The 25,267-nt window shown below is 37.8% G+C and overlaps 1 protein-coding gene across 13 annotated transcripts in view; it reads right to left on the bottom strand.

Annotated features, from left to right (window-relative positions):
• Positions 1–704: 704 nt before the first annotated feature.
• Positions 705–25,267, bottom strand: part of LOC131060720 (uncharacterized) — a 70,962-nt gene continuing 46,399 nt past the window's right edge. For 6 of the 13 annotated variants that reach the window (XM_057994055.2, XM_057994054.2, XM_057994057.2 and 3 more), the window contains 8 exons: positions 2,694–2,753; positions 2,431–2,584; positions 2,214–2,326; positions 1,998–2,057; positions 1,702–1,855; positions 1,486–1,598; positions 1,248–1,394; positions 706–1,146 (listed from right to left, as the gene is read on the bottom strand). In XM_057994055.2, coding sequence (XP_057850038.1) covers positions 1,006–1,146; positions 1,248–1,394; positions 1,486–1,598; positions 1,702–1,855; positions 1,998–2,057; positions 2,214–2,326; positions 2,431–2,584; positions 2,694–2,753 — 942 coding nt within the window. In that variant the 3' untranslated portion in view covers positions 706–1,005. Of the gene's footprint in view, positions 1,147–1,247; positions 1,395–1,485; positions 1,599–1,701; positions 1,856–1,997; positions 2,058–2,213; positions 2,327–2,430; positions 2,585–2,693; positions 2,754–25,267 lie in introns of those variants that run through there. The other 7 variants (XM_057994063.2, XM_057994064.2, XM_057994062.2 and 4 more) reach the window with 4 other exon arrangements.

The following is a 25,267-nucleotide window of genomic DNA, read 5'->3' as shown; positions in this document are numbered from 1 at the left end:
AATTGGTGAGACAACACCTAGTACTCTAGGACAAGGAGATTATGATTTCGAGTAGCGATGGGTTCTTATCTTAACTAAAAAAAACAACATCAATGAGCCCTTGGTCAAAATTGAATGGTTCTGAATGAACCCACTAGGGATCAAGTATTGTTGGAATGCAAACCCCTCAGTCCTTGGCTCTTAGCCAAAGAGCTTCAACCTATGACTCATGGGCTTATATTGAATTGCTAAACCGGGTTTGTATAAAACCCTAAACCAAAAAAAAAGCCAGAAAAGAAAGAAATTACCAAGAATCTAACCCAGGCATTCGACAGCCAGAGAGAAAATAAGAAAAGCACCCAACTTTGCAAGATCATGATAAAAATGGGTGGAAGAGGGCAAGCAGCCTTTAATTACTTGGAAGCTAAAAACAATATAGTCTAATCTATCTGTTTTTCTAGAACTGGATCATTTGGATAATTGAAGTTACAGATTTCAGGCCCTGTATAATCCTGTTAAACTTCTATAGAATCAATGTTATTTTACCCATCCATTAACTAAATTTGCAATTATCTACCGCACATGTCAAAGAGGGTCTCGAAGAACTCAGAGTCGAATGATAGACCATTCAAAGGCCATCTTCGTGTATGCAAAGCAACACCTGTTACGTCATTCTGTATTTCCAAGATGTTTTCATGACAATAATTTTAAGATTCATAATTATTGTCTTAAGTTTTTATTTTAAAACTATTAGAACAAGCAACCATCACCTTAGAATCCTATGCAATCTTGCACTCATTTCTTTCCAAATTTTATTCAGTTAGTGTGAGAACAATAGGAGAAGATAAAAAGGGAAATTTTGCATGTAAGTGTCAAGTCGCGTATTGGATGATATCATCCAGCATCCAATTTGACTTGAATGGAACAAACATCCCGTGCCTTGCAATTGCTAACATATAAGACATTGGATATCTACAGATAAAGACAAGCTATGATGCGAACACAGACACTGTACATGATGATATTTCAACTCGACAGTAAGACTACAATACGTTGGATAAGTTCTTCTTTCTTGCCTCCTACTTTTGCTTTCTTTGCACTTAGGAAGCATTTGAGTTCTGGAACAGTCAAGGACTTGAGTTTATCCGTAGAATGGCAATTCCGTACCTGATCAAAGGAAAGCAAAAAAAGTTAAAAGTAATGCAAAAAAAAAAAAAAAATCTATGAAGAAATGGCATTTCAATTTTAAACACACCCAGTTTTTATACCTTTTCATCTATAACAATAGGGTCAAGTGCAGAGCTATTCCGCTTATTGCTATTCTTAGGTTTAATTTCCCCATCAGGAATAACTCCAGAAGTAGTGTTATCGATAACATCAGCTTTTCTACTTTCATCTTGAATTATAGAATCCACCTGTACGAATATATAAATATCAACAAAATTTTACTTAATTTAAATGTGTTTTTACTCAAGATTACTAAGTATATGAATTGACAAACATTACCTTCTGGTCTGGTTTTGCTTTCTTAGTCTGGTATTCAGGTTCATCCTCATTGGCATTTAGTTCTGACATACGAATATCATCTTTTGTGCCAGATAACTCTTTGCTTTCTTGTTCTTTTTTAAGCACCAAAGATCATAAAAGCCACTATATCAAATTCATTCATCTAATGCTCCACAAATAAAAACATAGAGACTAATCTATGACATGTCATGATACCTGTCATAGGGCCCGGACTATGTCCACTGAAGCTTTCATCCAAAGTATAACCAGCAGTGACAACGTTCTGAAATATGTTAATGTTGCCAGCTGTCTCAGCGTGTTGTAATTCAAAAGTTGAACACCCGCAGCTTGCCTGTGGCTTCTGGCCATTCTAAGATTGAGCATGGAAGAACGATGTTGATGTTTAACATTTTGTAGTAAAATAAAAATACTAAAATGTGTCTACAAGACTTATGGAAATGATTCTTTGAAGCGGAAAGCTAGCTTTTATATTGTCCCAAATTTGCTCATACTTTAGGTCTGTGTCCAGGAGTCTTTGTCTTCTCCATAGGATTTTTTGTTGAATCCAATGCCTGCATGAGAAACAAATTTTATTTTATTAGACAAACAGAATTAACTTTATAAATGAAGTGCAGATGTTCACCAGAATTCTATTTTGTAAAATAGATCATGCAGCTTAGATGTATTTTTGCTCAAGATTACTAGCTATATATATTGACAAACATTACCCTTTCACCTAGTTTTGCCTTCTTAGTCTGGTATTCATGTTCATCCTTACTAGCATTTAGTTCTGACATACGAAAATCATCTTCTGTGCCAGATAACTCTTTCCTTTCTTGTTCTTTTTCAAACAGCAAAAAATCATAAAAGCCAATATATCAAATTCATTCGTTTAATGTTGCACAAATAAAAACATAGAAACTATTGTATACCATGCCATGATACCTGTTACAAGGGCCAGACTATGTCCATTGAAGCTTTCATCTAAAGTACAACTAGCAGTGACGATGTTCTGCATTATGTTAGTGCTGCCAGCTGTCTCAGTGTGTTGTAATTCAAAAGTTGAACTCCCGCAGCTTGCCTGTGGCTTCTGGCCATTCTGTGATTGATCATGGAAGAATGATGTTGATGTTTAATGTTTTGAAGTAGTGAATTATTAAAATGTGTCTACAAAGCTAGCTTTTAGATTGTTGCAAATTTGCTCATACTTTAGTTCTGTGTCTAGGAGCCTTTGCCTTCTCCTTAGAATTCTTTGTTGAATCCAATGCCTGCATGAGAACCAAGTTTTATTTTAGAATACAAACAGAACTAAATTTTTGAATAAAGTGCAGATGTTTGCCAGAATTCTATTTTGTAAATAGAGCATGCAGCTTAGATGTTTTAGATAAAAACTGTGAAAATCTGTCGAGTTCTTTTTTAAATGTAAACTATGCATGTATTTGCTTGTTGATTGTATTGAGTTGTATGCCATTCACTGAGGTTCCATTCTAGTTGTGGTCTACCCACAATATGTGAGACAAAGGAGATGAGGTTGGGTGCAAGTACTAAGCAACTTTTATGGAATGAATACTTTCTAAATAATCCAATCATGTGGTGCAACTGCTTTCTATGTATCTTCAAGCCTCCAAAAATTTGGAAGAATAAAAGTTAAAAATGGAAGTACTAAGCAACTTCAACGAAATAAATACTCTTCAAATAATCCAAGCATGTAGTGCAACTGCTTTGTGTGTTTCCTGACGCCTCCAAAAATTTGGAAGAATGAAAGTTAAAAACAAAAAACAAAGAATACATTCTCTTTTAATACTACTTTACCATGATACTGTTATGGTACACTCCCCCATTTGTTCTATTTCTCAGCAAAAAAATGTCTCACATGAAACAAGATTTGTTTTGGATAAATGATTAAATAAATTGTTATGAAAGCTGAGCATATCAGCCTCTTCTCCTGTTCAGACAAAATCAGATTAAGTGATAAGAACATTACAAGAAGACAAAAGCTTATCCATACAGCTAGAAAACACCGAAGAGCTTTGAAATAATTACAAATGGGCAAACATGTGTCACATCCCATTTTGTAATGGCTCAATTATTAGAAATTAAATGATGATAAAGAGTGGCCATTATTTTTTTATTTCTGAATTGTTTAGAATTGTTATTAATAGTTTCTTCTTTGACTTAGTTGCATTTAATATTATGATTAACTATCATTTATGATTATCACATTCATTAACATTTATTATGTTTTGCTTGGTTGATAGCGGATTAACAACTTTCCTTCAGCGTGAGTATGTGCATGGTTGTTTCCCCTCATCAAGGTTGTGACCGGAGGGAGAGTATCATCAAGGAGAAGGCAGTAAATCAGGAAGCAGGCAACATTAAAGATAAACTGCACTCACATAATTGTTGTCATTTTGAAGTTACATGTTTGTGTATGATTATCAGTTTTGTTGTCATTTTGAACTTCAACTTGTTGATGTGTTTTTTAGCACAATCGAACATAGAATAAAATACCAAGGTATCTTATCCTCTCTTGAATAAAGTCTCTCAAATGCTGTGCTTCGTGATCAAATGAGACAACTCCAAGGTTTCTGTTACATCCCGTTTGTGCCCTAGTTGTCTTTTATGCTACATTTATGTCATGTTGTTTGTGCCCTAGTTATTTTATGCTATATTACGCGATGTTAGTCGTGCCCTAGGTGTTTCATGTTATAATTAAGTGATGATGCCCTAGACGCTCATGTTATAATTAAGTGATGATGCCCTAGATGGTATTTGTGCTCAGTACAGTGAATGATGACTTACAACTGTTAAATTGATATTTTGATATTTAACATGATGATATTGAAGATGTTTACTTGTGTTGATAATATTTTTGAAATGTCAGAGTTATGACAAGATTTTAGGCTAATTGTTTGAACTGGCCAAGTGTGTGCAAGAGTTCGTCGTCCTTCGAGAAGGGAGGGGAAGTATCATCAGGTCGGGAGGTAATGAAAGAGAAATCATGCCATTTGGAAACCCTAACCCTAAGTTGAGTCAGGTCATCTCATGTTGACCATGTCTTTCATCAACCTGTCGTGTCAGGTAACCCTATTTTGGTCTTAATGAGAGTTTAGGGTTTCACGACTCTAAGTCGTAGATTGGTACTTCCAAGTTAATTTATCTATTATTATTATTCTTAATAATCAAATTAAAATTGCTTTGGGCTCATGCTTGATAAATGTAAATATATATATAAATATATGTATCTTATGTTAACATTCTTGCAACAAAAAGTCTTCTTTTAAAATACTTCAAAGAACAACTCCACAAAGCTAGTGCGATCTTCTAGGGAGAGCAAAACAATCTTCAAATCATCACCAACGACATAGACACCATCAAGACGATGCATATCAATTAGGCAAGTAGCAATTGAAGTTAAGCTCATTTAAGGATTCCAATTGACCACACAAGGCAAACTTACAATCAACAAATTGCTAGTGGTATGGATAAACGAATTTTACCATCAATCATTCACAATTCCTTTCATTCATCTAATCAACATGGAAACAAATGAGAAGTAGAAATCATGCAACTTGTTGAAACAACGCATTTCACCATATCTTCAATGAAAAGAGTACTTCCATTTACAAGTCTTAGCAACAATTTCCTCTTCTCCTACTCTATTCTAAATTCTAACTTCTTATCTATTTTTCTATTCTTCTTGCTATTAACCGCTACAAATGAGAGATTTGAGCCTTTTATAGATAGCTCTTTACAATGAATGGCTCGAATTGATTCACAATCAATGGTCAAGCTTACATAATGGAAGCCTTAATTAGGGTTTGTTAAAACAACTCCCTCTGGCCAATTAAAAATTTACATATAGGTTCAATATTGAATGTGAACCAATAGAAAATGGGGGTAGGTAGTGTTGACGTGTTTTTTATGACAGCATAGAACACAAAATAAAGTTGCCTAACGGTTACTTCACTCTCTCTTGATCAAAGTGTGATTGCATGCTAAGATTGCAAGAAGTTCAAACAATCGACTCCAAGGTTCCTTTATGCTACAGACGTGAGTCAGTTGGCTAATGTGATTGTTGGTAATCCAAGGGGCCTTACGTTTGCATCGTTCTTTCACTTCTTTATTGTGGCTGGAACTCCATCATCGGATATAGCGAATCTGTGATGCTTCTGCTTCGAACAAACTAAAATGAGCTGAAAGTAAAAGGGAAAGGGTTTAGAAGGATCTAAATCTACTCCTAAGGGCAGTGATAACAATGAATAGTGCTTTGGTGGACAAATTCCAAATAAACCAAGCTATGCTTCGCCAAGATGAACTACAACTCCGCAAGAACCGGTGCAATCTTCTAGGGATGCTAGAGGATTTTCAAATCGAGAAAGTACATTTGAATACCCAAAAATGGTGCAATCCAAACGACTATCCACAATCGAACTTAGCACGAATTTAGGGGGCTCAGACTAACTTTACATTGCAACTTACAATCAGCAAGATCCAAAAAGTATGAACCATGGAAATTCATCAAACATCATTACATTTTCCATTGAAATCAAAGCACTATACTACTTCTACTCTAAGTGAGGAAGGTGAAACTATGCAAGCTTTGAAAAAATAACTTAAGTGGACACCATCAAAGAACAATGTTTCACTGTTATTATCTCAAAACTTATCGCAACAATTTCATACAAGTCTCCCTCCTTTAAAAATGAGGGGGGTCACCCCTTTATATAGGCCTCAGACCATGCAAACCCTAATTAGGGTTTCACCCTAGAAGATTCCCCACTCAAGATGCAACAAGGTGGGAATCAGCAATAAATACCCCATAAAGCCCATATACAATTATTCCATGAGCCCAAAATGGCACCCACTAGTGCATTAAATGCACCACCTCTTTCAAATTCGCCCAACATGCGTTGAATATTCATCCATGCAAAAATCACCCCATTATGTCATAAATGCTCCATCATTTCCACATGCATGCGGCTGCATGCAAAAAGAATCTGCCATAAATTCAACATGCAATGACCGGGTCGCCATTTGGTCAAATATTCCGGCAATGAATGCGCCACCATACTACCACGCGTTCAATAGATCCTCGCCATGCAAGTGGACCATGTCGTCGTATATCCGCTCCTGCACATTTTGAATTGTTGGAGAGAGAAAATTTGATTCAGGAAGAATTTTCTTGAAGTCTCTTCAACTTTCCTTGCTTGAAGAAGATTTTGCATCAATTTTGCACATTTCCTATTTTTTAGGAAAATTTTCAAATTAGGGTTCCACGGTCCAGGAGAGAGAAAATTCTCCTACAAATCCAAATTTGTAAAAAATTTGAAATTTGGATGTGATTTGATGCCCAAGAATGGATTTTTAAAAACTTTTCCTGGGGGGAATTTCTTGTTCAGTTCATCCTTGATTCCTTCCTTGCCAAGAAATTGTTTTTTACCTTCAATTCATCCCGACGTGGAATTCATGTTGTGAAGGAATTATCCTTTGGAAACAAATTTGTTCCTTCTAGGAAATTCCTCATGCCTTAGCCAATTTTTTGAGTTTTCAATCCTGAGCATGGAATTCACTCTTCATGGTGGAATTCATCACTTCCAAGCCTTGGAAGAATTTTCAATTTTCCTGACTGGGCATAGGATTTTGACTTTGATGGATAAAATTCATCCTTTCCATGCTCTTCCTTGATACCTTGACTTGGGCACCTGCCTTTGAACTTGGGCAATGATTCTACATTGGTAAGGAATTTTGTGATTTCGAAGCTTTCCATGACCATGAAGTTTTGGCATCCTAGTACCTTCCTTACGCACAAATCTCACTTGGTGATGGAATTTTGAACCTTCTTGAATTTTCATGCCTGGGCCAATTTGATGCCTTCCTGAGGAGTAGGGTGCAATTCCTCTCAAGGTGTGGAATTCACTCTGCCATGGAATTTCTTCCTTCCTTTGATTTTCTTTGACTTAGCCGTTTCATCATCTTTTCCTTGGCCAAGTAGTTTCTTTTTGTTTTGTTTTTTTAAATTGGAGGAGGAATTTTATCAAGTGTTCATTTTCCATTCAACCCCCACTTTGGCACCCTTCATCACCTTTGGGTGCAATCTTGCATTTGCCATGGAATTCCATCCACTTCATGAATTCCATGGACCTTCCATTTTGGCGCCCTATCACTTTCCAAGGCGCAATTTTGACTAAGGGAAGGAATTCATTGATTTGCTATGAATTCCAAGACTCATTGATTTTAGTGCCCTTCATCACCTTAGGGTGGCATTTTGCATGTGTCATGGAATATTGTGGTTTTTTCGAATCCTCCATGGCTCCTCTAGTTTGGCGCCCTTCATCTTTGCTAGGCGCAATTTTGCACTGGGCATAGAATCTTGACTTTTTCTAGCTTTCCCCTGCTTCCTTCATTTGGCGCCTTTCATGGTGCTAGGGTGCATTAAGTATAAGTGGCATCTTCAATATGTTTTTTTCCTTTCTTATACTTTAAGTTATATTTCATATATATTGTCAGGATGTTTGAGAGTGGTTTCAGGTCCCTAGGAATCATAATGCAAATTCTGGATTTTGGAAGATCTTTCAAATTTTCATACTTAGTCAAATTTCAAATTATTTTCGGATCAGGATGACATTGGTAGATTGACGTGAATTTCCAGACTTGGATGATTTTGCCTGCTTTCCTCTTCTGGAATAGGAGTTCCAAACTTAACCATTTTTTGATCCAACTTGTCTGCCTTTTGACTCTTCCGGATTTAGAAATGATCTTCGGGAATGTTCAGTCTTCAGCGTTTTCAGGGATATTCAGTTTTCAGTGTTTTCCTGTGAAGAACCTGCCAAAAATAGATTTTCCCAAATAGTAAGTGTTTCAAAATGTTAGGGTTTGGACAAAATAGGTCAAGAAAGCACTTACTAAAAATAGAAACTTACTAAAAATAGAAATTACTAGAAATAGTAAGTTTGATTTCTGGCAAAATCACAATATTCCGAGACTCAGTAAAATCCCTAAAAAATAGGAACTTTCTAAAAATAGAAAGTTGCTCTGTTTTGGCTCAAATTTTACTGGGAGGTTCCTCAAAGGGTCTCGATTCCAGTTCTGCATTGAGTTTTTCCAAAACCATAACAGAAACCCCTAAAATCTAGGACTAAAGACAAAAACCCTAAAATTGACGAAACAAGCCCTAGACTTCACCAAAATCACTCAAACGAAAAGCAAATTTAATCAATTGCAAAGAAGAGAGACTGGAGAGACTGTCGCGAAAAGACCCCAAAAACCAAAACAAAAGACTGAGTGGGCCTAAAAAGTAGGGGGTCCCCATTTGCAATGGAGCGATGTGTGAAAACGTCACAACAAGTAGCTCAAAGTTTGTGCCTCCATATGATGAGTCAAGTGCATTGCATCTAGACATGCTGACATGGAACCCTTTGATTGGTTGAGTGATGACAAGGATGTCATCTCGACTTGCACTTGTAGACTTGATTCATCATCATGAATGAGTATTGAGTAATATCTCTCTTACTCAACATTATTCAGTTTTCTCAATGTGCTGATGATTGATCTTCCCTTATTCATAGTCTTAATTTTGTCATTCCTTGGTGTCATTCTTGACTTCATGTTGTGGAATCCTTGATTTCTCATCACATCCTTGTAGTGCGAATATTGCCTTGATGTTTTCTTGTTGCTGAATCTAAGTTCTTCATGCTGATGTTATTCGCCTCCATCTTAACTTTTGATGTTGATCTTTGATATTTGATGAACCCTTGAATGTGATTAACTCTTCACAATGCTGATCTTCCTTGGTATGATTGAATGATCCTTCCTTTATACTTTGGGGTTTTGACTTCTTCATGTTGTATTAGACTTGCAAGAACAAAGAAAACATTAATCTTGGAAATGACTATCTTAAGTCTGATTTGTGGATTAGACTTGCATCTCTGATTTTCTAGTTATTTATGATCAGAATTCTCCTTTTAAAGTAAAGAAAAATGTCTCCTTTCCAAATTGTCTTCCAAAATCTCCTTCCTCGAATGTAATTTTGATCAAATGAAATGATCAAAAATTCAATGCAAAATCGCTGCCTTAATGAAATTTGCTGTCTAGAAGTGCAGATCAGAATTCGAAATTGTTTTGAATGGTGAATTATGTTTGAAATGAAATCCGAACCCCTTCTTATACAAGCGTCTTAGAGATAAGGGTCACCACTTTTCACTACAACCTCCCTAGGCCAACTTGATTGTATTTTGGATATTTTTCTATCCTCTAAGAAGCTGACTTGATTACATAATTGAACATTTTCCTTGAAATTTTAAAATCAAACCCTCGGCGCTAACAATCCTCATTATCTATTGCTGCTTGACATGATCACAAGAAGAAATTCGGACTTTTCAAATAGCAAAGGAAGTATTTCGTACTTTTTGAATAGCAATGGAAGTGCATCGGGAAGTGGCAAAGGAAAATTTTCGGACTATTTGGGAGGCAATGGAAGTGCATCGGACTTTTGAAGTGGCAAGGGAAAAAATTTGGACTATTTGGGAGGCAATGGAAGTGCATCGGACTTTTGAAGTGGCAAAGGAAAAAATTCGGACTATTTGGGAGGCAATGGAAGTGCATCAAACTTCTTGAATAGCAATGGAAGTCACCTTAAACAGCTATCTTACAGCTCACTCCCATCAAAATTTTGCTTGATTCGATCTTTGGTTTCAATCCTCATGCCAATCATCCATGTCAATGAGCAAGAAAAGGTTGCACTTGTGTCAAGGCACAAGAAATGCTCAAGATTTTTGCTCCATTCACTCAAGCTTTTCCATTTACTATCATCAATTAATCTTCAAAACAACTCTTTGTGCACAAATCATACCTCTAAGAAGTCAAAAGGTATCCTAGGCCAGATCAATGATTGGAAGACATCACTTAGCAAAGGAAATAATTTGTGATCCATAGGGAACAAAGGCAAAATTTCGGACTTTTCAAGTGTCAAAGGAAGAAAATCGGACTTTCTAGGTGGCAAAGGAAGTTTTTAGGGCTTTTTGAGAGGCAAAGGAAATGCCCTATACCTAGTCAAATATCATCCAATTAACTTACCTTTTCAAACCACCTTGCCTACCATGCTCAAATTGACACCTCATATCACATTACCTCATCTCGCATCTCACATATTGCTTCTATGAGGTGAAAGGAAGTGACATCCAATGCCCTGGTTGCTGATCTAAGCAATCAAAGGAAATTTTCATGCCTTAGCCATATTTAGCATTTCATCCCTAGTCAAGCAAAAAATGAGTCATTCATTTCCTAATCCTTGACAACTGACTGACTTCACTTCATCCTAAAGAGAGAGACTTAACCTGATTTCCTCCTGGCCACTTGAGAAACTACACCTCTTCAACGCAAAGGTTAATAGAAAAAGACTCTACTACTATCCTAGAAAGCAAAAAAGTGGGGGTCCCCATTTGCAATGGGGCAATGTGTGACTACGTCACAACACAACTATCATGCATTACCAAATTAGGTGCATAGTCGATTGACAGTCATATCTGAGTGGTTGTCATTCATATTGAGCTTGATTATGTTTGGAATATGTTATATTCTACTTAATTTTGGTGTTAATTTGTTACCTTGAATATCGTAGCTAACATATGGTATTTTATATGTTATGTACCATGGGATGAAAACTTTGTTATGTTTAATATTGTTTAACCCATTCGGCACTGTGAATTACGGGCGATGATTTCCTAAGTTATAGTTAGGAGCATGAAGATATGATGGTACTTCGATAAAATAATCTTGAATTTACATAAGTAAAATACAATTGTTATCCCTTTTTGGACATGTAATCTATATTTTACATTTGCCCCATTGGGGCATTGACTTTTTCTGTAATGATGAGAATTAGAAAATATTAAATCCAAACCCCAATCTGATGATTTGGGATAAGAATGCACCTCTCACTGATTTGTTGCTCCTCCTTTTAGGGGGTTGAAGAGATAGAAATAGGAGTTTTAGAGTTGTTACACCTGGCAAATCTGATGAGAGGCTGCTATTTTGCTATAAAATTGATGTTGATTACTGGAAACATGTGGACGTTGATGAAACATGGCCACAACAAGTCCTAGGCAGTTTACAAGGAGCTACAGTTTTTTGTTAGATGACTTCTTGGTGGGTTTCACCAAAGGAATTATAGAGGCTGCAGGATTTGTGAAAAAAAGAAGTGCAGAATAAAATTTTGTTTTGAGTTTTATTGGGTTTTGCTTGCTTGGACAAGGTTGGTTGAAGAATACTAGCACTCTGCCAGATTATTCTACTTTTGAAGGGATCTACTAAGTCATAGGCATCCTATTATTTCATTCTTGTGAACGTTTTTTACATCTTCAAATACTCTTCTTGTTATTTGTTCTGTTAATAAAAGTTATACAGTTCATAATGGGGTTTCTATTCAATCAGTATGGCTTAGATAGAGCCATCTCTTGAACCCAGATTCCTTCATAGATGCTGGTTAGATATTGGAAGAATGATAAGTTGTGTCTCATATTCCTTCGTATGATAACATCATGTCATCTAAGCCTAAGCATTTCCTCATCTGCTAAACAAAGGTGCTTTGAACCTTTTTGGAGAAGACTAATTCTATACCATTGTCTAGATAAGAGTTCCAGATCTACTCTAGTTTTATTTAAAAAAGGTTTGATTTAATCTTGAATTCTATTAATGCTCTTGAATGAATGAACTGTGGTATGAGTAGGTGTAGTTTTATCTCTCTCAACAGTCATCTACAATGACTGCGGATATTGGTTATTTGGTGACATTTGAAATAATCTCCCTTTAAATATTCAGATCTCTCGTATTGAAATTGTTTTAAATGATTCTGTTGTAGGCCCCTCTAGGAGAGGAGATGGTTTCTCCTTAAACAGGTGGCAAGGACTACAACTCTTTGTCATGCCCCCTCCATAACTACAAATGCTCGCATCATCTTTAATAAAGAAAATTGTCTTGTCTCAAGACTTCACAATTTTATATCAAACCCAGACATCAATCTGACCCCACATTTGATACAAAGAATGGTGTATACGAATAATAGCAGTTGAGGAGAGACTTCTCTAAGGCAGCAATCTGTTTATAATTGAAGAGAGAACTCCTTAAGGCAGCGATATCACCTAAATTGCTATGATTAAGAAATGACTTCATTAAAGCTGTTGTTAAGATGATTTCACTAAGACAAGAAACCTGATGTTTACAAACAACAATTAGTTAAAGAAATGATGTGAAAGGGCACCTCTTTTGAAAAGGGTCAAGACCGCAAGATGGGACATAACTCCTCTCTTCTAATCAAAGACCATATAAAAGAGTGCTCAATCAGAAAGGAATGAAAAGGCATCAAATAGGACAAAAGAAGGAAAGGCAAGGAAAGTAGATCAACCAAGCAACGGCATCTACAAGGGCAGATCGACCCCTAACACACAAACACACACACACACATAAGCAATCAGATCAGTAAATCATTATTTACTGCAGACTGTAGCATTACCATTCAATTGTGGTATGCATAAATATGTGTGTGTGTGTGTAAGCTTGATGTATGGGCAATAATATATGTGTAATGATGTATTTAATGAATAATCCTTAATAAATTGATATAGGCAATTATGTGAAATGACTAGAAATCCAATCTGTCTGTCAATTTGCTGCAACCAACCATGAGGTTAGGAAAGGAATACAAGGAGGGAGAAACTGTTAGGAGGTCCTCTTCTAAGAACGCCACCTCATGGTGGTGACGGATAGTCCCACAAGGCCAAAGGGGTGCAAGGAGTGCCCCACCCTTGAGCTTAGAAGGGAAGGACTCTCCGAACCCCCTATTTGAACTTCCCCACCAACCTCAGCAAGGGCTGATTATTGGAATGAATTCAAAGGGATCTCAATCATAGACGGAAAATAAGGAGGCACGAGTAGGGAGAGCAAATGCAAGTGTCCACACTAGGTACACCACCTCATGAAGGATGGATGGTGGAAGGCCACATGAGGCCAAGAGGGATGGTATATCCATTCTTGGGCCTAGGGTAAAGAGTAGCTTCGAGCGCCCTATCATATCCCCTTATTCGGGCCATTATGGTTGAACCCCAAGTAATAAATTATAGATATTATATGATTAAGATGATTGTGAATATATGTGCTCTAACCCTAATAGTAATAATTGATATTGTGTATTGTATTTTTCAATGATTATCTAACATGATTGCAAGATCTCAACTAGGATCTATCTTGTTTAGTAATTTAAGTTGGTAAATGATATTCCTAACTCTACCCAATTTCTTGTTTTACTTGGAATTGTAATTTTAGGGAAAAGCTAGGTCATTTACGATAAGGGGACATTACAAGTGGTATTAGAGTATTGTTCCTGACAGTTTGAGGGACGAACAATACTTGATGCAACTTAGTCAAAGGGCTTTAAGGGCTCTAGAAAGGGAAAAGAAGAAAATTGCAAACCAAGACAACACAAGGGGGGAACATTGGAACATGAATTGAGGGCTTTTATGGAGAAAAATGAACAAACAACTCAAGCCCTTCTACAAACCCTACAAAATATAAACACCACCATGAATACTTTTAGACCTAACCAAAGAAATGAGAGAGATGCCACTCCTAGTCCTAGCCCATCTGAAAGTGACAATATAACTACATTAAGATCAACCTCAAAAACAACTTGGCCTCCCTTCTTAACTAGGGGAAGGCCATCAAGGGAAGATGAGGAGATAAACACACCCAATCCTAATTTGAATGAAATTGCTGAAGCATATGCAAGGCTTGACTCGGAAGTCAAGAGGAGAAATCCCTTCATGGTATATTATGAGGCCAGAACAAAGAGTATTCATAGGAGAAAGAATCAAACTAATCAAGATCTACAACACAAAGTAGGAAAATTGACCATCCCTGACTTTGATGGGTCGAGAAAAATCACAGTCCATGCATGGTTCCATAAACTAGAGACCTACTTGACCCTTAGCCCCATGTTAGAGGAAGATACCATTACATTTGCCATATTGCATCTAGAACAGGTCGCTCATGATTGGTGGCACCATGGCTTAATCACCCAAAACCATTGAAGCATAAAGACCTATGATGCCTTCAAGAAAAAAATTCATTGAGAGATTTGACCAAAAACATCCTCAAAGATACTTTAAAGAGTTAACAAGAATAAGGCAAGAAGGAACCTTTGAAGATTATGTGACAGAGTTCCAAAGACTAGCAGTCATGGTACCCAAAATATCCAAGGAAAGGCTCACCTACCTATTTATAGAGGGATTGTCAAATACCACCCTTGGCCTAGTAAGTGCCTTGGACCCTACCACACTCCAAGAAGCAATCCTAAAATCCACATGGCTTGATACCACTAAAATAAAGGAAAGGGATCATTCTAGAAAGGATACATCAAAGGATAACCATTTCTATGGAAAGGATAGGCACAAAAGAATATTTCTCAAAGCGCTCAACAAGAACTTTGAAAGAAAAATTTATTGTTTGATTGCAAAGGACGATGGGAGCATGGACATGTTTGCGAAAAAGAACACCACCAAGAGAAAGTTGTGCTTCAAGTGCAAAGATACATGGAATCTTGGGCATATTTGCAACCGAAGGGGCCTTAAAAGAAAGAACTTGTGTTACAAGTGCAAAAAAAATTCGGAGCCAGGACACATATGTGGAAAGAAAAGCCAAGCATGTAATATGAGGGCAATACCCAATGAAGAAGCAAAAGGAAATCCGAGCAAGAAAACAAAGCATGATGAAGGAGATCTTAAGAAAATTCAATCAAAATATGAAGGGGCAATAAACTAGTGGAGCTTTGAGGAGGAACAAATCTAGTAGTTGCAATGCCCTTACATCCTCAAGATCTAGAAACAAATTATCCAACCAATCTTCACAATGAAATTTGTAATATCCAATGTGCAAAACCTAAACAATCTCACAAATACAATTAGCACTATTACAAGATAACCTTGATCCTTTTTCTCGGAAGATGAGAGAAAACTTGTCTTAAATTAAATCTTGACAGTTTCCAACTATAGATTACAACTCAAATTTGAATTAAAAGAGAAAACATAAATGCCTTTAACTATGATAATACTAGATATCGCAACAAAAGGTGGATTACGAATTAGACTCCATGATCATTCAACTATTGCTTGAGGACAAGCAATTTTGGGAAGGGCTAACTGTCATGTCCCCGCCATAACTACAAATTCTCGCATCATCTTTAATAAAGAAAATTATCTTGTCTCAAGACTTCACAATTTTCTATCAAACCCAAACATCAATCTGATCCTACCTTAATACAAAGAATGGTGTATATGAATGACAATGGTTGAGGAGAGAATTCTCTAAGGCAGCAATATGTTTATGGTTGAAGAGAGAACTCCTTAAGGCAACGATCTCACCTAAATTGCTATGATTAAGAAACAAATTCATTAAAGATGTTAAGAGATGATTTTGTTAAGACAAGCAACCTGACGTTTACAAACAACAATTAGTTAAAGAAACGAGGTGAAAGGGCACCTCTCTTGAAAAGGGTCAAGACCACAAGAAGGGACATAACTCCTCTCTTGTAACCGAAGGCCATATAAAGGAGCGCTCCATAAAAAAAGAATGAAAAGGCATCAAATAGGAAAAAAGAAGAAAAGGCAAGGAAAGTAGATCGACCAAGCAACAAGACCTACAAGGGCATATCAACCCCTAACATATATATAAGCAAGCAGATCAATAAATCATTGTTTATTGCAGGCTGTAGCATTACCATTCAATTGTGGTATGCATAAATATGTGTGTTTTATCTATGCTTGATGTATAGGCTATAATATATGTGTAATGATGTATTTAATGAATAATCCTTAATAAATTGATATAGGCAATTATGTGAAATGACTAGATTTCCAATCTGTTTGTCAATTTTTTGTAACCAATGAAGTTAGGAAAGGAGTACAAGGAGGGAGAAACTGTTATGAGGTCCTCTTCTAAGCATGCCACCACATGGCGGTGAACGATAGTCCCATGAGGCCAAGGGGTGCAAGGATTGCCCCAACCGTGGGCTTAGAAGGGAAGGACGCTCTGAACACCCTATTGTGACTTCCCCACCAACCTCAGCGAGGGCTGATTATTGGAATGAATTCAAAGGGATCTCAATCATAGATGGCAAATAAGGAGGCACAAGTAGGGAGAGGAGATACAAGTTTCTTCACTAGGTACACGACCTCATGAAGGATGGATGGCAAAAGGCCACATGAGGCCAAGAGAGATGGTATATATGTTCTTGAGCCTAGGGCAGAGAGTCGCTTTGGACACCCTATCATGTTCCCTTATCTAGGCCGTTATGGTTGAACCCCAAATAATAAATTATAGATATTATATGATTAAGATGATTGTGAATATATGTGCTCTAACCCTAATAGTAATAATGTATATTGTGTTTTGTATTTTTCAATGATTATCTAACATGATTGCAGGATCTCAACCAGGATCTATCTTGTTCAGCAATTTAAGTTGGTAAATGATATCCCTAACTCCACTCCATTTCTTGTTTTACTTGGAATTGTGATTTTATGTAATGTCCCCTACTATATATAAACATTGATATGTATGCTTGAGTTAACAAACAGGAAAAATAAATCAGAAACAGAAAAATGTCTTACCAAAGGATAGTTTTATATTAAATCCCATAAGACACCTGCAACCATAAATCACTATATACATAGCAGATATTTAAAGTTACAACAATTATTGTTTAAAGGATTATGAAGGTAATTCATTTTTTATTATTTAATTTTGAAACCAAAGTATGATCAGGTTTGCCCAACCATCCCATTCTGAGCCCAAAAGTGGTCATCTAGCCCCTTTGGCCTTGGCGGCAGATTAAATCATCCACTAGGGTGGCCTACTCATCATGGCGTGGGTCTTATCCCCCTGATTATACCTTATTCCATAATTAACTGCTTCCTTATGCTAGGGAGCCAGTGGATGGTAGTGATGGCTTACTTCTGCCAAACCCAAGCCCAGGAGTGGAAACCAGTCCTCATGGCCTACTGATTGATTAAGTTTCAGTAGGTGGCCTCCTTGAGTGGGCATTACTTCCCCACTACAGATCCCTTTACTTCCCTGGATAATACCAACTTAAGTGCAGACTAATAAGTTTATTATGAAACAGAGATTATTATTTATGATTTACTGTTATTAATATTGAACTATAAATTATATATGTTTAGTCCAGATTTATATAAATAATTTGTTGGAATTTCATGAGTCGCATTATCAACAGATTTGCTTAATATATTTCTATTAATTTCTATAAATTGGATTTATGAGTTTCTTCTAAAGGAGACCGAACTGTTTTTATATATATGCTACCCAGTTACCAATTGCCACACAGCAAATATGTATTCGAATTGTAAATACAATATGAATATAGGTTAGATCATATACCAGAAATAATATTGATATCCTTTTCTTTTTGTTTTCTACGTAGTCTTTCCTCCCTTTGTTCTTTCTTTTTTTTTCTTTTTTTGTCTACCTCTCGTGCCCTCACTCCCCTCCGTGTGGGTTTTGGAAACGCAAATAAATAAGTTTTGGCTGGATAAGCTACGTTGCCATGGTAGAAGAGGCATGACTTTGTACAAAGTCACAACTCTAGGGGCCATTAATGGAAGTCACGACCCTTGGTATTGCGACAAGGCTTAAGCAAACATAAGCCTTCTAAATTTAATAAATATTTATTAATATTCATTTGCTATTTAATAACATATTAAAAATTAGTTGTTTAAATATGAATCGCCATTATTATTAATAAATGATTATTACTGTTATCATTTAAACCATGGAAGAGGCAAGTTATATTACTGATCACCAATAGTAAAATAATTTGAAATAGTTGTTCATAAAAACTTAGGAAGAAGAAAACAATAAATATGAATTATAATTGATATTTCAGTACATTAAATGAATACAGGATAAATTATGCCTGGAACGTGACAATCCTCCCCTCTGAAATTTGCTTGTCCTCAAGCAACTTAAGTTGGGGATGATTAAAAATCTCCTCTCATTCCCATGTAGCACCCTCCTCAGGTAATCCCTTCCACTTAATGAGAAATTTTGGAATGGTTTTATTTCTCAACCTCCTTCCTCTCATATTCAAGACAGACTCAAGTTCTAAGATTAGTTTAGCTTCATCATCAAGGGGAGGTAATTCCGCACAAGGAGTAACCTGCTGTCCCAAAGCTCTTTTAAGCCTGGATACATGGAAAATATTGTGGATCCTGCAGTTTTCTAGTAGTTCAATCTCATAAGCCACCTCTTATATTCTTCGCAACACCTTGTAAGGACCATAAAACTGAGGTTTTAGTTTTTCCACTCTGCTTGCCTTTAGTGAGGACTATCTATAGGGTTGAAGTCTCAAGAAGACCAAATCTCCGACCTCAAAATTTATTTCTTCCCAATTCCGATCAGCATAAATCTTTTGCTGATTTTGAGCATGGTGTAAGTTATCCTTTAGGGAATTCAAGATATCCACACTCTGTTGAATGATGTCCTTGGTCCCAAGTACCTTGCTTCCTTGGATGGCTAAGTCTCCTAAGGTAGTAGCATCATATCCGTAGAGAGATTTAAAGGAGCTCATGCCAATGGACATATGATGAGTATTATTATAGCAATACTAAATGCAGCTATCTAATCCATGCATTTTTCTAATTTGTAACATAGTTTCTCAAATACTCCTCTAGCCACTTATTAACTATTTTTGTTTGCCCATCGGTCTGGGGTGGTAGCTATTGCTAGGAGTGCAATTTGTCCCTACTAGTCTAAATAATTCTTGCCAAAATTGGCTAAGGAAGCAGCTATCCTGATCATTGACAATATTCCTAGGTAATCCATGCAGCCTGTTGGGTCTCAAATCAACAGATTGGATAGGTTCTAAGGAAATGCAACCTCCTATGCTCAAACCCTCCAATTGACTTGGCCAACTTATAGAGTGAACCTATTTGATTACTAACTTTCTCACTTTAGGCTCTGCAGGACCTAGGCGGGTATACCTACTCACTAGTTGTTTTCAATGACTAGTGCCTTTTATAGCAGATTAAGTATCTTGATCTGGCTTCCTCCTATCTCAAAATGGCATAAGTTTCTAGGATGGAGATATAGTAGATAAGTTCAAGATTGTTGTTGTAGAAGTTTTTTGATCTTTGTGCTTAAAATTTATATGTATACACTATTGCTAACACTATTGCTAACTTACTCTATATTTCCTACTCAACTACTCCTATTGCTTCAAAGTAAAATGTGAACTGATATGGTAATGAGTTGTATTTTATAGATGACCAGTGCCTCCTTTTTTGTTTGGGCTACAGAGTAATATATTTCTTCAAGACTTACTGTGTAAACTTATGAGACAGTTTTTAAACCCACCCCTTTTGGTAAGTCTGTCAGTTACTATTTCTTATGAGCTCTATTTTGATGTTTGTATTATAAACCACTTGAATGAGTTTAACCCTAACTTTAAGAGACCATTGAAGGAAGAATTACAAGGAACAATTACAATTCACAAGTAAATCCTTTTGATCCAAATCTACAATATGAAAGACAAAAATTCACTGGAAGAACACAAATAACCTTATCTCCTTTAGATAATATCACAAGCAACTGCCTGCAGAAAATGCAGTAATCCACAACACATACACAAAGGAAAAACAACTGATTATATTATATATTCGCCAAAGTGGTACAATGGTAAGCCTCAGGCTTATAATGTATATCTTCATTCTCCCCGCTTTTTTTTACTCTAATGTTTTACATATATATTACATTTTAGGGTTATGCCCCTTCACTTTGAGCGGCATGTCTCTTCATTAAATAAAATGTCTTCAATTGAGTAAAATAATTTAATCTTAATCTCCTTCATCTCTTGCTCAAAAAATAAACTTCCTTTGATAACTATTTCACCCCTGAAGAAAATAATCCTTCATTTTGTGAAATAATTTTCCTTCATAATATTTCACTTTAAGCTCATCATTGTAACCTCCTCTTACCATTTTATAATTTCTCATAATACACTACATACTCTTTTTAATGAGAGAAAGCCTTTTGCACCCTAAATGAAGATAAATTTTCCTTTCGTGTAAATCACTTTTACCCAAATCTTTCTTCCTTCCATGTCCACCTTCATAATGAAGTCAAATATTTATTGGACATGTTTAGCCCTTTGCCAGATACTAACCTCTTCCCAATACTTAAATTGTGGCTTCCCATAATAATTTGATAAATTGATAAATTTCAATTATAATATTTTTCCATTAATTCGATGCCCTAATATCCTCATCATGTCCTTTATATTTTGAATATGTCATTAATGAATTTAATCATGCTAATATTTCTTGCTATCACCATTTTTTATGACTTCACATATGCCAAGTATATTTTTCTCAATACTTCAAAGTATGATGGCGTTCATTATTTTTCTTGCGCCTCACATTTTGGAGGACACTGGCAAGTTGTGAAATCTGGCTTTTTGCCAATCATGCTATAGTTAGCAACCACACCATCTTCTTCAACATTCTCATGCATAAAATCTTCCTCAGACCCAAACATCAAATTTGCAGCATTTTGAATGGACATCAGTGCATCATGCAAGGATTCCATTTGGTCAAAATCCGTTTCATTCTGTCGTGGTTGAGAAATTGTACCGAGTTTTTCATTAATTCAAATCATTTGGAGAGAATCTTTATAAAATTCATTGTGGAGTTTAGTTTCACGGCTGTCAATTGCATTTGTGTGAGACTTTCAACAAATTTATTTTGTGCAAATTTAGCTTCATTACATTCCATGAGATGAAACCATTTCGAAACAGATTGTTAATGTTGCATCTATTCACCAAGCTTTCTAATTATTAAGTCTGATGATAATTCCATATAGGGTGCACTTTGATGGATACCCACGAGTTGTTCCAAGGTTATATCTTCATTACTCGCCGAGAGTTTGCTCGCACAAGTTCGTAGAATTTAGTTTTTCATTTGCCATCAATTTTATTAGTGCGGGCAAGTGTCAATTCCATGGATGTGCACTGAAGAATTAGGCGAAGCTTTCTTCATGTCATTGAGAATGTGGTCATTGCTGGAGCAACATATTTAAAACAATAGTGTTATCTTAGAAACAATATTCATTCATGTTTACTTATCATCTGCAATCCTCAAAATAATTCATTTTGTACATCGCCTGGAATCCCGTAATGCAATGATATTACATCTCTTGGAAATGGCTCATCAAACTTATCACATGCCATTTTGAACCCTTTTACTTCGTAAGCGTCTCTGGTAGGGCACTGGTTATTCTAATGCCTGACAAAAATCTTCTATTCCACCATATTAACTTGATGTCTTGAATCTAGATATATTGTACTGTCTTTATTAGCCGATGCAATTTCACTAACTTCGCATAGATCTCCTGTGTTTGAGGATGTGAACCATTCCCTACTTACACATGGCTGGGAGGACGTTAATGAAAGTCGTGGTATTCGGCTTCTGCGAACTTATTTGTGCTTCCATACACGTCTCCCAGTTTTTTTGCATACTCATATGTCATATGCCCTAAATAGGGTTCCTTTATTTTTCGGTATAACTTTGAATTGCGGGGAAACCATTTTTGGTTTGGTCGAGAGTCTTTGTTTGGCCGATAACACACTTGAGTAAATATTTCTCTTTGCCAGATCCACCGCTTTGTGTTATATTAACCAATTTAATGGTTCTCTTTTCACCATCACATATATAGTTTATATATAAGATCATTTGTTATAATGCTCCATAATGATTAATTTAAATCATTTTCTTCTTTTGAGATAATTTAATTCATCTTCAAATATGTAATTAAGAAAAACTATGTTTGCCCTCTCGGGTAAACGGTTAAATGCAGAAAGTAAATGCATAGAACATAATGGAAATATATTAAATAACCACCCTCTATATTAATTCCACAGTCCATGTACAATAAGTGCTTATAACATTACATCTAACACGACTAACATGATCATACTTCGAAGAAAAGGTACACAATATATAATACCCGAAGGGGTACGACACAACCGTCGCGACTCCAACTACCTACCCGTCGGCTAACTAACTGACCGTCGTAACTCATTATTACCGACGACAACATAAACATAATATAACAACATAACATAATGATTATTCCCGTCAACATCATCCCCCCCAAGAAAAGAAGTCGACTCCGACGACTTAATACAAAATAGAGATGAACGGCAGGAACTACTGACGCCAGTTGGGCCCGGATCTTATACACTTCCTGCGTCCTCGCCTGAAAACCCTTTTCTGCTACCATCCGATGCTCAAGTGCGGATTTCACCAATATTGCTTCCTTTGCCATCACAGTCCTCCTGGGCCTAACCCAAACTTGTTTGCAAAACACGTTTTTCAGTCTCAGCTTCCACCAACTGCTACTCAATTGATACTATCTCCCTAGCCAATTTGTCCTCGATAGCCACCCATGCTGCTCTCCCAGCATCCAACTCCTGGGTACGCTGAACTAAGTCTCACGAGACTATTGCCTCCAACCTGGTGGTCAGCTCCTCCCGAGCCCTCTGTGCATCCACCAAGGCAACCTCACGTCTAGCCGAGACATACTCCGAGTTCCTCAAAGCGTACCAGTCATGCCTGGAGGTGGCCACAATCCGCTGGCACAAATGCTAGGAGACACCTCAAATCCTCCATCACACTCCCCAAAGCCTAAAAACTGAACTGAATAACTCCCTAGTGTCATACAACTGTGTGGACCTGCAATGCCTTCCCTCGAACTCTGTTTGTTCGCAACCTCCAAATCCATCTCCCTCTACGGCTTATGGCTTCCCCGCCAATGCTTGGCTGCATGTTTCTTTCTCACAATACGGACAACCACAACACTTCCCGTGGTCTTCTATAGCTCAAAAATAAACTGGGGGGCTGGGGGCAACAGGGGCAGCGCCCCTCGCGGGGTCTGGGGCAGCGCCCCAACGGGGTCGAGGGGCAGCGCCCCTCGCGGGGTCCTGGGGCAGCGCCCCCGCCGCCAACACCAATTTACAACCTTCAGAACCATACGAAAGTCCATGGCGCACTGCATTTCTGTGATATTTTAAGATGCCAAAAACCCTTCTTTTCCACTCTAAATTTCTAGTGTCCTGGCTTCAAACTCCAGCAAATCATTTTAAATCTGACCGTCATCATTTTTTTTTTTGCACTGTAATGTCCCCAATGGCACCCCGGCCATACAACCTCCCTGTATGGTCAACAAAAGCACTGGCACCTCCAATCATGCGGGCTTGGTCTCTTTTTTTCTTTTTCCTTTTGCGGCTGCTACGCGTTGGTGTGCGTAACCCTTGCTGTGCGTGTTGATCGGGCCGTACGGTGCGTGGTTGGGCCGTGCGGTGCGTCTTCCTCCTCCTTTATCCCTTGTTGTGCGGCGGTGTTCGGTGTTGTGCGGTGGTCGGGCTATGCGGCGTGGTGTCTTCCTCTTGCGCGGGGTGTTTTGTTTTTCGTCGGCTGTGTTTTTATCTTCCGCGGCTGCTTGGTGACCGCCTTCGGTGGCCCCACCGTTGGTGTGATCACCGCACGGTGGTCCCACCGCACGATGGTTCCACCGTCAGTGGTGTCACCGTCGGTGGTCCCACCGCACGGTGGTTCCACAACACGATGGTTCCACCGTCGGTGGTTCCATCGGATGGTGATGCCACCTTCGGTGGTCCCACCGTATAGTGGCCACTTTTTTTCCCCACCGTACAGTGGCCATTTTCTCTTTTTTTTTTTTTTTTTAAATATATTTTTATATTTTATTTTTTTTCCTCCAACCGTACGGTCATCTGTCATACGGCCCCATACGGTGGTGTTTTTTTTTCACAATTTTTTTTTTAAGTTGTCTAGAGAGTCTTCGGCTTAGGTCCCCTGTCTCTGGGATCGCCCTTCATCCTTCTCGGTTTTCCTCGCCCAAAAGTCTCCTGCTTTTGTCCTATGCCTCTCGAGTCGCTTGCCCGGCCTCTTAGGTCCCCTTCCATCCTCTCGGGTCCCCCTTTGGGCTCTCGGGTGTCCGTGCGGCCTCTCGGGTCCCCTGCGCGCTTCGCGTGGTAGGGTTTCAATTTGGGCCCGTTGGTGGCAAGTCTATTTTCAATGGCCATCGAAAGACCTGGAACCACAAATTCTACAGGGACCACGACCTCCTTCCCGTACATAAGAAGAAGGATAATAAAGATTTTGAAGGCTGCGGCCTTCCACACAGGGTTCCAATCGTTGCTGACATTCTTCGGATTATTTACGTCGCTAGGGTTTGGGGCGTCTCCCTTCCAATATTCTTTGTATTCCGGCAGGTACACCTCTGTTGGTTGCTCTGGTTGCTCTGGTTCCTCTACTTCGAGCCTGTAGCTTTGGAACATTTTGTAATCCTCCATTTGCCAGTGGAAGAGCCCGTTAAGTGAGCATACCTCATCTTCAGAACATCCCTCCAATTCGAGCACCCCTTCACTGTTCGGCTCCATCGCGTTCTTGCCCTTGCTTTCATCGGGACCCCCTTCCCCTTTATTAGAGTCCTCTGAGTCTGAGTCTGAAGAGGCGAGCTCTTCGCCGACATCTTGGGTGTGTAGGTCAATGGTATATTTCCGCCCTCCCTTCTCCATGGAAAGTGTATTTTTCTTCCAGTTGTGGTTTACCCTTGCGTTGATCAACCACGCTCTCCCCAGGATGGCGTCATAGCCTTTCTTCTTCGAGGGAATAACCACGAAATCTAACAAGAATGGTTG

The sequence above is a fragment of the Cryptomeria japonica genome, chromosome 10 (genome assembly GCF_030272615.1).
Source record: "Cryptomeria japonica chromosome 10, Sugi_1.0, whole genome shotgun sequence".
Classification (NCBI taxonomy): Eukaryota; Viridiplantae; Streptophyta; class Pinopsida; order Cupressales; family Cupressaceae; genus Cryptomeria; species Cryptomeria japonica.
This window is presented reverse-complemented; position numbering and strand designations above follow the sequence as displayed.